The sequence below is a fragment of the Mandrillus leucophaeus genome, unplaced genomic scaffold (genome assembly GCF_000951045.1).
Source record: "Mandrillus leucophaeus isolate KB7577 unplaced genomic scaffold, Mleu.le_1.0 Scaffold17, whole genome shotgun sequence".
NCBI lineage: Eukaryota > Metazoa > Chordata > Mammalia > Primates > Cercopithecidae > Mandrillus > Mandrillus leucophaeus.
The window spans coordinates 4,731,583-4,744,736 of NW_012101698.1; the positions used below are offsets into that span (position 1 = coordinate 4,731,583).

Below are 13,154 nucleotides of genomic sequence, written 5' to 3' on the forward strand. Positions count from 1 at the left end.
CCAGTACATTGATGGGAATGTGGTCGTATGTCCTGGGAGGAGATAAAATTCAATTGCAAAGTTCAGGAGAAATGTGAACACAGCTCTGGTGGGGGCAGTGAGTGGAGGATTGGGGAAAGCTGCTGTTCTCACTTATCACGATGGATATTAAGAGCAGGAAAGAGAGAGAAAAGGAGGTGCCTTAAGGCATAGCTTGAGCATTTTGTAAGCTTGACAGCTTGATGATTGCCTATGGTGGACAGAGGGAGAAAACCGGTGTGTATGGAGTTGCCAGCTTTGTCCCAGGAACTGCACTAGAGCCTTGTTTACATTTAACCCTCAACACATCTTTCTGATGGAGTAGCTTCTATGGTCTCTAGAAGGAGACGGCACTGAGGCTTAGAGGAATCGGGGAACTCCCAAAGTCACAGAGCTAGTAAACAGATCATAGAATCGGTATGCAAACCTAGTCCCTGCTGGCCCCAGGTTCTATTCTCCAGGTAACTAACAGCTAAGAAAGAATTAAAGCTAAGCAAATTTAAAAGGAACAAAATTGTCCTTGCCATGTGAGAGGCAGAATAGATGTTAAAGATTTAAAAAGCAGCCTGGAAAACACAATTACCTGAAAGAAAATATTTGTCCAGATATACATAAGGGCTCAGGAGTAAAGCAATGAGTATTGAATAGGAAAGGAATCCAGGGAGGATCTCTTAAAGAAGGTGGCTGAAGATGAGCAAATGGAGGCTCTGAGAGGTCTGAGGACTGAGTGCAAGGGCAGCAGGTTACAGACTCAGGGCAAGGAGGGACCACCCCAGGGTGAGGGGTGAGGACAGTTCCAGGAGGAGGGACTGGAGGGAAGCCAGAGTTCTTCATGGGAGTACCCACATGAATCTCACATTGCCTGTTTTCTTTAGGGCCTGTGATGACCTGATCAAAGAGGAGAAGGATGAGACTGATGAGTTTTTTGAAGAGTGCATTACTGATCCTTTACTCCGAGAACGTCTTTCTGTTCTCTCCCAAACCTTTGCGAATCAGAGGAGGCTGGTGCAGGGAGACAGCGTGCTCTTCTTCAATAACATTTTCACTGTGGAGCCCCTGGTGAGCATGTAAATAAAAGCTGACCATACAGGAAACATAAGTAGGAGCGCAGGGCTTGCTTTGAAAAGAGCGCTCACTTGGGGATTGAGACAGTGAGTTGCAAGAGAGTGAAGAGTCCACCTGAAGAACTTCACCATCACTGTGAGACATTATATAGATGGTAATGGTAAGAATGTCATGGGACACGTATATAGGTCACGTTTTCCATGCACCAGTTGCTGTGTTAACCACTTCCTAGGGATTATGCAGTTCATCTCATTTGAATATGTATTACCTTACAAGTGTACGATACAAGATCCCATTAGAATCCCATTCAACAGATGAGGAAATTAAGACAGAAATGTTGTGACTTGCTAAAGGCCTAACAGCTGGGGTCAGTGGTTAGAAATTCATCCCTGATTGGCCTGACTGTATAGCAGGACTTATCAACCCTGGAACTGTTGACATTTGGGGCTGGATCATTCTTTGTCCTACACATTGTAGGGTGTTTCATGTAAAGCATCCTTACTTTTACCCACTAGATGCTAGTGTGACAGCCAAAACCGTTTCTGTACACTGCCAAATATGCTCTGTTGGGCAAAATCACCTGGGTTGAGACCTGCTTTGTCCTTCATTCATTCATTGAATACTCATTGACTGCATGGTCCATATCAGGCACTGTTGTGTATATCAGACATTGATGGACAAAACAGACATGATCCTTGACCTCATAGTCTGTCTAGTGAGAGCTGTGCCAGAATTCAAATGGGGTCTGTCTGATTCCACAGACTAAAATCTTAAGCACTCTTTCTCCCTACTGCCCCCAAATCAAAGAAGCTAGCAGCTTTGCTATTTACTGTATGCTGGTGCTGTGCTACAGGCTTCCTGTGCATTAGCCCACTCCCGCCAGGCAGAGAGTGATGTGAGGATCAAAACAGTGATAGGAGGTGAGGAAGCCCGCAGCTGGTTAGAGCTGCCGAGTTGTTGCCATTTAAATCAGATGGAGAAGAGACATGGACATGAGGACACTTTAGAATACAAGTATACTTGTGAGAAATGCTACTGACGTATGCAGGCTCATTTTCCTTCTGTCTGCACTTCCAAATTGTTGTTAAAGCATATAACATGGAAAAGGAGTTCCATGGCTAAGTAAGTTTGAGAAACACGAGGCTGAATATTGTTTGAAAGGTTTCTTGGTTATAAAACTTTGGAAAGCCTTTAGTATGCTAATGTGTGTTGTTAATCTCCAAGAGGGAGCTCTTCCCTTGGAGATACCCTCTGGGACACTGTTTTTTGGGGCCAGCTATGTGAGTCACTGGAGAAGACAGTAAGGTATTCTAGTTCAGAGGCTGAGGTGATTTTCATAGGCAAAGAAATTGGAGAATGCTTCTTGAGAGAAGAACCTGGGCCTGAGTCTCCCAGGACAGGCCTTTTGGAGAGTGAAATTGTGAACCATGGCATGGTTCACCCAAGGCTCCACGAGTAGACTAGTTTCTTGAAGTCAAGGGTTCACATAGGGAAAGAAGGTTGGAGATGTGTGTCAAGGCTGAGACTTCTGTCATGTCAGAGGACTATCCAGGGCTCAGGTGAGCAAAGGGATCTCCAAATATAATGGGTTAGATCAAGATGAGGACCAAAAGTGAAAATAGGTCAAGCCCTGAGATATGGAAAAGGTCAAGAAGGAATTATTGATTGGTGCATGCAAGCAGGTGGCTGAGCTGAGCTGAGGCAGGGAAGAGCCATCAGTTGTAATCTTAAACATACTGGTAAGGTCCATGTTGTCCAAGACTGTTCCCAGCTACGCTGGACATCCAGGCTGATGACCGCTTCTCCTGGGCAGCCCTGGGACCACAACATGGTGGTCAGGAGGAGGCCAGGGATAAGCCATAGGTAAGTCCTGCCCATTTCTATTTCAGAAGTAGGAACACTGGAATTACCTCCGATGAGCTTCTCCTCATGCTTCCTTCCATAACCCATGGTTCAATGAAGGAGATGTAGGTGTGTGAAAATATGGCATCTAATATGATAGTTTTTGAATTCCAAGTGGGAACTGAATTGAGCATTCTTATCACGAGGCATCTTTTCATCCTTAGGAAGAAAAACGTTATAGTAATACACAGAAATGGTAACAAAATAATGAGACTAATTTTATTTGTATTGTGGGGGATGGGGATACCAGAAATAAGCAGAAATATTCACTTCCAATATAAATGGTCTTTATGGAATCTATCATGATTTTGTTTTCTTCCTGTATTATTTAGTCCTTCTTCTCATAATAATATTCATTAGCTGGTTGACAATTTTTGCAAAGTGAAAATGAAGGCATGAAACTTTCCTAGTTTTTCCAAAGTTATTCTGGTCAAAACAGCAGAACTCAGTATCAGTTATAGTGAATTCTTTATTGATGTTAAATCTCCTTACTTAAAAACTATAGTTCCTGAAAGTTTTATATAGATACAGTTCTTGTTTGTGAATGTACTATAATCTTACCTTGTACATTACTTCTACAGGTATTTAATGGGAAAATTCTACCATTTCACAGACTTCTTGGCACAAATGTGAGCCAAGAGTGCTTTTTACTGTTGAAATTTTGGTTTTCTGATTCAGGTAAATAAATGCTACAGTAGTCTCAGATGAGGGAGTTGGGAAAGGATTTTTAGAAGACATGAGATCTGAACTGAATATTGGAAGAAGGGTAAGATTTAATTAAGTGGAAAAGGAGACAGAGAACGTTTCCAATTGCGAAAATTACAAAAACAAAGAAACGTATCCGAGGTAATTTCATTCTTCCTGCTTCTGAACTAGAAATGGGCAAGACCCACCGGTGGCCTACCCCCAGCCTCCTCCTGACTACCATGTTGTGGTCCCAGGGCAGCCCATCCTCAGGAGGAGCAGTCATCAGCCTCGATCCCCAGTGCAGCTAGAGGAGTCTCGGCCCAGTATGTCTAAGATTACCACGACTGACTCCTCTTCCCTGCCTCAGCCCAGCTCAGCCACCTGGCGGCATGACCAGTGATTCCTTCCTGACCTTTCCATGTCTCTGGGCTTGACCTATTTACATTTTTGGTCCTCATCTTCATCTAACCCATTGTATGTGGAGATCCCTTTGCTCACTTGAGCCCTGGATAGCCCTCTGACATGACGGAAGTTTCAGCCTCGACACACATCTCCAGCCTTCTTTCCCTGCCTGAACCCTTGACTTCAAGCAATGTTGGAGAATGTTTCCAATTGGGAAAATTACCAAAACAAACCATCAGGGAAGGAGCTACCTGACCAACCCACTGTGCTTTAGACTGCAGGCTGCCATCTCCCACCATGCTCTGTGGGGTGGTCATGTGCATTCCTTGCAAAGAGGGAGTTCTATGGTCAAATAAGCTTAAAGAAATACTTGTTCAAGAGAAGGTGACTCTCCAAGCAATGGGGTGCAAGCAGCATTTCCCTATGACCACAGACCCCCTCCACAGAGCATCCACTGGGATCCATGTTCTGTGGAACATGGACACGACAGAGGGTGAGATGGGTGGTGCAGGTCACATAGTGGAAATGCCCAGTGCAGGAAGGGTCAGGGAGACTGACCATCTCTGCAGGCAAAGTCGAGTGATGCATGAGGGTGCTGCTGACCTGGAACAGCCCAGGGGTGGTCAGAAAGGAAGGAAATGGCAGAAATCCGAGATGTTCAGAAGAAAGACACAAAAGTGGTTTTTGATCAACTGGCTGTTGATGGTGAGGTGAGACATTGTGAGAAATTTCATTTGTGTTTCTCCAAAGCTGTACTGAAGATATTGGGAGAATTATGATGTCTGATAGAAATGAGCAAGTCAGGAGTCCTGAGTTTACCTGCTAGCTTTGCCAATAGCAATATAAGCTTAACAAGCCATTTGATCTTCCTTGGCTTCAGTTGCCTTGTACACAAACAGGGTATTGCAGTTAAGTCAAATTGATCCTTTTTGATCTACAAGTTCTGACTTTCCAATTTAGGATCAGACTCTGAGCTTCTTGAGATCAGGGAGGTCCTTATCCTCATTTGTGGCCAGTGCTAATAAACGAATCAATGAATGAACAAATGTAAATCAACAAATGATGATGAGTTTGGCTCTGAACATGTTGAATTTGAGATGACTATAGATATCCAAAAAGTTTGGCAAATGCAGTACTAAAATTTGTGGAAGGGGATTCAGGACTGGAAGCAAGATTTGTGAGTGTGCTGTGGAGATCTTCATTGAAGCCATGAAAAGCAGATGAAAACTCTAAGAGCAGAGCAAAAAGGAAATTGCAGAGGGCTGAAGAGGGCCTCCAGGCACTCACATTTAGAGTCTCTGCAGAGAGAGGAGAGGCTGTGACTTCACAGCGAAGGCATCAGTAGGCGCGCTGGCCAGCTAAGAGCCTGTCATGGCTTGTATCTTTGTCTACACCTTCTGTGCATGGTTCAGCACCACTTGCTTCTGAAGGTCTCTTCTGAATCTTGCTCACTATCAGGTCAGTTGTGCCAAGTGACTACTACTTAATTTCTGACAGTGGAGCTATGCATCAGTGATTGGTTGTTTCTTAGGGTGTGATTCCTTTTAATTAGCTTGTTGATATGAGTTGGGTTCACAGTAGAAGCAGAGGAGATTGGAACCAAGCAGTGTTTCCTGCTAATCTAATAATCAATCTCTAATTGATACTCTGCTCAAAAAGTAAAAAGAAAAGAAAAGGGTGATGAAGAGGCTTAGAGACCGCCTTGCTTCCTGATGGACTCTTCAGCTTCTGACCACTGAGGAAAGACATTGTGTTCAAATGAGATAAACTTAAAAAAAAAAAACAAAACCTAAAACTATTACCTCAAGGTCTGGAAAGAAATAAGAAACATAGGCTTGCTTTCTCAGACCTATATCTGTCTATCTCACTTCTTCAAATGCATCAGGGAAAACAAAAGGTTAGTTTAGTCCTGGTTGTGTTCCCTGCATATCAAGTGTTTTATGGAAGCATTGTTCCTGTTTCAGAGGCTCTTTCAATTTAAAGCAAGGAGATTCAAGATCAAGAGATTAGACCCTGTTCCTAAATTGCCAAGAGGTGATGATTGAATTTAAATAAAATCTTGTGAATAGTATCATGTGAGAAGCAGTTTGACTCAATGTTATAAGAACGACAGACTCAAACCTCTAGAACTACAAGTCCTTCCTCTGTCTTACCACCTGCCAACCATGTGGCCACAGGTTGTGTCCCTTCCGTCACCTTCTCATCATGCTCATCATTTAACAAGGCTGTAGGGTCCGTTGCTCAAGCCTTGAGGAGTTAGTCTTTGGCATCCTGGGCACTGATGTCACTGCACAGTACCAGGCCTGCTTGCTTCCCTCTCTTCCTTGTGATCTGAACAGATGGAGGCTGGTAGCTGCTCCAGGGCTCAGAGGTGGGAGTTTGTCTTTTGAGAGACCCCAGAGGTGTTCATTGGTGGAGAAAGGGAGAGTAATGACCCAGAGTATATTAATCTGTTCTCACGCTGGCAATAAAGACACATCTGAGACTGGGTAATTTATAAAGGAAAGAGATTTAATGGACTCACAGTTCCACGTGGCTGGGGGGGCCTCGTAATCATGGCAGAAGGCGAAAGGCATGTCTTACATGGTGGCAGACAAGAAAGAATGAGAACCAAGTGAAAGGGGTTTCCTCTTATGAAACCATCAGATCCCATGAGATTTATTCACTACCATGAGAACAGTATGGGGGAAACCGCCCCCGTGATTCAATGATCTCCCCCCAGGTCCTCCCACAACATGTGGGAATTATGGGAGCACAATTCAAGTTGAGATTGGGTGGGGACACAGCCAACCCATATCACAGAGTGACCACAGGCAGAAGAAAGTCCAGTGCAGAGGGCTGGGAGGAATTTTTAAAAATCTTTACCTGTTAGTTTATTTATATTGTTGAAGCATCCGAAGAATTGTTTTTCTAGTCATTAAAGCATGGGGTGTGTTATCATTGTTTATGTCAAGTTTTTCATTAGCCTGAATTTTTCCATTTATTCCTTACCTAGGGAAGGTAATGGGTTCTGTAGAATACTGATCATCCTCAAGCCACCTGCTTCCATATGAGTTTTTTTCCCCTTTGGAAAAGAACTGCAAAGCTGAAGTTCTATTATGCATGTTTTGTGCCTTCCAGAAAATCAAGTGGAATTGGCTACTTTCAGAAATATAATATCCTATTTGTATTGGATGGACTCTGGCTTTACAGAATTTTGACAGTCTCATTCTGTTATTTTTTCTGCTTGGGTCTCTTGGGTACCCTGAGAGAGAGAGATTCAAAGACAAAAAACAGTCCTGAGAATTGAGAGGCCAAGAGTATCATAGGGCAGAAAGAGAGAATTAAGCTTTTGCTTTCCATGGTCATCGAGGAGTCCTCTGAGGAATGGCAGCACAAATGTGCTGGCCTTGTATCTGAACCCTGATGCTGCTGGCTCAGGTCATGCTTTGAAGATGCAGCAATTTTCTGAATACTGAACCCTTGATATTTTCTCAAAAAGAAAGGTCTGAGAATTTAAAGGTATTTACCTAAAGTGCTCCTAGCTGATTGGTGGACATTAGCGAGCAGGGGAACATTTCTGCTTCTGTTAGCAAATGTCTCCTGGATCAAAGAAAACTTCATCCAGTATCCCTAGGGAAGTTTAAGCCTAATTTAACTAAGCCTTAAAAAGAGAAAGAAACTTGATAATTTCTTTATTACCATGTAAGTAATAGTAAACCATGCTTTATTGTCATCTAAGCCTGCAGAAAACCTGCTGTTCCAGCAATTCATACTTGAGAGCACAGCTCAAATTTAGTTTACTTTATTTTTCCCAAGCGGGCATAGCATGTGAGCTCAGCAGAACCAGGTTGGGTGGAAGCCCAGATGGCTAGCAAAGAAGAAAGACCTAGCTTTTCACTACACGCTCCTTCCACTTCTCCTACCGTTATAGCCTTGAGTCACATTGCAAACATATGGAAGCTGACTCTTTGGAAATGGAAACCAGAAAGGAGAAAGAAGGACAGGAATCTGCTGAGCGCAAACTGTCCTTGACAAGTCACAGCTTCTCCATCAGTGTGGTTTTCCCACTCCTCAGCCTTTGTTTATCAGGATCATCCTTTCAGATCCTTGCGCTCAGCGACACTTTTTCCAATTGTTTGGTACATTCGCTGTTGTATTGGAGTACCAGTATAGGTGGCAGGAGGCCTGGGAAGCCTTCGAAACAGCATGGTTCCTCAGGGCTCATTAATTAAGTTAACAACCTTCCCTGCTAGACGAGACACAGTTCTGTTCTCTCCAGAGAAAGGCATGAACATCACGCACAACTATCTCCGCTCTATAGAACCTCAGTGCACTTTTCACTGTATTTGGGTTGGAAGTGAGATCAAGATAGAATACTCCTTTTGTGAAGCTTCCTCTGACAGAAGGTGAAATCTTAGAGCCCTCTCTGAGAAACTTTTATGGTCATATTTTGAGAATCATAACTTAACTTGATTCATAGTTTCTTGTCCCAGGAAAATAATGAAGCAGAAAAATCTCTTTGCGTGTCATGTGTCAATTCGAACTTTTCTCTCAATGATAACTAGGATAGTTTGGCTTCAGTTTTTTAGCTTTCGTTTATTTTTCTGTTTCTCTTTGAGACAACTGCTGTTTGCCCTGGATGAATGTATAGAGAGCCATGATTTCTCTTACTGATCTGGAAGGATCTAGACAAGCAATTGAGGGTAATTAAACAGATTATAGCTTCTGTAGTCTGTGGTTCTTTTTTCTTATTCTTTGATAGAAATGTGGCTTTTGGAGCATGTTTTCATTTCCCAGAGAAATTTTTTATGTTGATGTTTTTTCTAATATTTAAAGGAAAACTATTAGACAGCTGAAAATATTTGTTTATGTGGTCAAGAACATTTCCATTTGGGTGAAACATTGTAGAATTCATCACCTATTATAGTTACTCTTGACATCATTATTCCCCTCCGCTGCTGTGAACTGACTGGACCCTGATCTTCACCACAGGATAGCTTGATACAGATCCACCATGCATTTCTCAAGAGCTGCAATGTACTAATGTTGACTTTGTCATCCAAAGGAACCTCCCATGTGTCACCTTCCAGAAGTGACTGGAAGGATACAAGCATGCAGGGTGCCGGGCTATGTTTACCAGACAGGAACACCAGGTCTTACGAAGCCTGCTTGAATTGTAGTATTTTTCAGTTTCTTCTGGCCTTTTTTAATGATATTGTGAAAAAGGTGAGGCCTGACTCTTTTTATAATTGCAGTGGGTTTAGGGAAGTTAGGGAAAAAAATATTACAGAATCTTAGCTCTGCCACTTACTATTGGTCTGGCTTTGGGTAAGATACTTCTTTTTGCCTTGATTTTCTCATCTTTAAAGTGATAATACTACTTCACAAGGTGGTAATCATTGAGCTAGTTAATGTGGATAAACACTTAACACAGTGGGGGGAACATGAGCTCTCAGTGGGTGGTTACGAATATTATGATTTGTAGTTAAATACATGTGTCTCTTGTCAGATTAGAGAGTATGATTGGAAAGCATAGCATTTGAGTGGGCAAACACGTGGATCATTCTTCTAAGTGTAAGTTGGGAACTAGAACATAACTATTTTATTTGATAAATGTAAAAGTTGAGTCATATTGTAAACTACTTTTTAGATAAGCCAGGTAAATTAAATATGTATATAAGTTTCTGTTCTTGCACTTTGGTTTTTTTGGCAAGATTTATAAGAAATAATCTTTCAAGGAAGGAAGAAGTAAGGGAGAAACGAAGGAAAGGAGGTAGAGGTATAATAGAGGGGAAGGAAGGCAATTTTTCAAAAAGATTTTTAAGGATTTTCAAGGGAGTTTTTTTAAAGATCTGCTTTAAGCATTGCTGATATAATTTTTAAAAGGTGAGCACTTTTAAATGACACCTTTCTCGTGATCATATTTATCATCTATCACAAACCAGTGGCTGTTTGTTCATAGACAGCTTTCAGAAAGTCTCAGAACTGTGGCCATCGATTCACTTGGTTGTTTATTCTTGTTCCAGAAGGAAGCATGAAGTTCCATGTCCACAGATATTTAATAATTATGGGTAGAAATCACAATATGGGAATTAGCTGTAGGCTTGAAAATTTAAAGTTGATTTTTTTCTAGCAGGTCACTTTATTAATAACTAAAATGCAATTACTTTACTCATTACGGATCTGAAGGAAAACATTAAGACCAAGAAGGAAGATAATTACAATAGAACTGAAGGCCATTTTGATAATTCTTTTGAACAAACAAGGTCATAGTCACTTACAGATTCAATCCTATGTACCCAACCTCTCATTTGGAGCAGGAAAACAGGCAGTCATGGGAGAGGGGTCACATGTAGAAGGCTTGCAGAATGGGGGACGCAGATCTGTGTGATGAGGCAGGTTTTGTAGAACTGGGAAGAAGGGATATTGATGTCAGAGCCAGGAAGAAAATTTCTGGATGTTTTGATTTTCAGAAACGTTAGAACTGAGTAATAAAGAAAGAAAGATTTTTTTTCAGAGACATAAATGACATGGAATTTAATTTCAGAAGTGTTAAAGAAGTCATATGAAATCTTTCAAATATATGAAACTGGAAGTGGGGTCTGAAGTTGAGGCTTATTACCTATTTCTGAGGTTTGCTCTCCTATTTGATAGAAAATGCTATATTGAGTTTTTGCTGTAAGGAAATAGAAGTTCTTTCTCTTTTACTTAAATCCCAACTGAAAAGTAGAAATATCTTGCATGTTCCTAACTCCTTCAAATGAAATAACATTGAAGCATCCCTCTGTGAGAGGAAACTGAATGAGCATGCTGTTTTCAGATACACATAACCCTCTTGATACACGGTACCTGCTCCAAGCCCAGGAGAGGAGTTTATAATACCTAGGATTTGTCCTTCCTTTATCTCTCAGGCTCAGTGAAGGCTGCAAGTTACAAGTGGATGTCGCAGGCAGAATAAGACAGCTGCAGCCCACAATAAGTAAGCACTGAGCCCACAGCTCCATTTGCTCGGTCTGAACCCTGTGGATTCGGATTTCTTTGCTCTGGTCTTCCCACCAAGCAGAAGGGCTTCTCCATCTCCCAGGAGCCTCCATATCGGATGATCTCTCACTGATGGCTTCTGAATGTCAACGCTCCCTCCCCTGGGGAGATTCCAGTCACCTCTCTGAAGTGTGTCTATCACCACTCACTCACATCCCTCCAGTTCTGCTAATCAGACCTCTTTAATGATGGCAGTCCAAGAGTGTTTCTGAGAGAAACTGAAGTGTGTTACCTTCTTCTGCACATGGACTCTGGATACTTTTGAAAGCATTCCCAGTCCACTTCAAACCATAAGACCCTTGACTTGCCCACTTGTACTGAGCTTATGTGATTTCCAGTGGGGGCCGCTTCCTATGATTCTGGTGAGATTTCCCTACCCTGGGTTCCCTCAGGATCTAAGATAGCCCCTGGCCCTTTGGTCAATCCATTTGTGTAGGAGCAGGTTAGCTGTGTCCATTCTGTTTACCCAAACAGAGCAGAGTATAAACCCACCAAAGGAATGTGTGTGTGTCACGGGTGAGTCAGAAGCCTAGGATTTCAGTAGTCCTGAGATGAGATACCTACCGATACACCAGTTATTGGCTGAGCTGCCTCATCTCCTGGCCCCCTTAGTCAAATCTAGCCATGAGTGTTTCCAACAATCCATATCACTAAAACCCCCACCACCAATCAAAAGGGGCCAGGTATTTATCATTTATCAGAAGAAAACAGATACTTATTTCAAGATTTGGAAAGGCGCTACAGTGAAATGCCTAAATAAATGAAAGTGCTCAGGTCAGGACTTCTGTGTTCCCCATATGATCTCATAGATTTCTTTTGGCTCTACAGTTGTGTGACTTTTGAGGTTCTGGATGAAGAGAAAATGGTAGAAGTAGGTTGCAGAGATGAATAGGTGTCTGCTACTGACTACACAACGTGCAAACTGAGTAGATGTGGCAGATTCAACAAATATTTATTGAGCACCTGCTAAGAGCCATGAAGAATGAAGTCTCCTTGAGGGTCGTTGCTGTTCTGCCCCTACCCAAACCAGAGATGGCTTACTCTGGTCTGGGCTGGGGTAGAATGGCAACTACCCTCAGGGAGACTTCATTCTCACAGGCTGATCTGGGGATGTGAGATCTAAAGGAAACTAGGATGTATAAGACATTTTAAAAAGTATATTGAGTGATTGTTCACTGTCTACCCAATGTGTTCCCAGTACCAGGGCTTCAGAGAAACAGAAAGATGTGGGCCGTGACTGCAGGGAACTCATACCTTAGCGGGATGATAAACATGTATACAAACATTTTACAGCATATGTGGTAAGTGCTGTGTCTATATAAATACAGCCCAGAGGGGTCACAGAGGATGAAGTACTTGACTTCCTTGGTGGAGGCACCATGTTCTTAACTTTTGAGGTGACAGCATAAGAAAACATTCTTATTCTATAAAAATAGAGCAATGGCCCGAGGTATCATACCTGCATGATTTTACAGCCCTCTCTGCTACCCCTTAAGCCCTTGTGCCTCCCTCATTCTGAAGTCAGGAGAGACACTGCCTGCAGAGTACACTGATCAGACTGATTGTGTTAATAAATAAACCCAAATTGACTCTAGATTTTTATTTTCCCCCTCTTGTTTGATGTCTGCATTTTTAAACCATTTTATTCCTTTTGAAATTATTTATTCCAGAAGTATGTTCATTTCTAGCCAGACTGCAAATAGAGAATGCACCAGGGACTGTCTGGAGCTGGAGCCTAATTATTTATCAAGTTGTCTTTCCTTAGTTTTCTATTTAGCTGGCGGGACTGTTTATAGATTTCTGGATGTGTTGATCTTTTATGTTCATTTGGCCCTATTTACAAAAATCATACGAAAAACACACACATCTTTTCCCCTTTTCAAGACTTTCATCTTAGTCCTTCTAAGTAGTACAAAAATAACATCGATCATAGTAGTCAGTTACTTACTGAGTTCTGACTGAGCATGGGGCAAAGTGTTTGACCTGCATGACTTCGTCAGACCTTAGGAACCCCTTTGAGGCAAGTGCTATCAGGATCTCCTTTTACAGCCTTGAGA

The 13,154-nt window shown here is 42.1% G+C and overlaps 1 protein-coding gene across 2 annotated transcripts in view; it reads left to right on the forward strand.

The window, feature by feature from the left end:
- The window catches only part of HYDIN (HYDIN, axonemal central pair apparatus protein), a 423,190-nt gene that overhangs the window by 94,843 nt on the left and 315,193 nt on the right, over positions 1 to 13,154 (forward strand). For both annotated transcript variants that reach the window (XM_011976766.1, XM_011976767.1), the window contains one exon: positions 894 to 1,077. In XM_011976766.1, coding sequence (XP_011832156.1) covers positions 894 to 1,077 — 184 coding nt within the window. The remainder of the gene's footprint in view (positions 1 to 893; positions 1,078 to 13,154) is intronic.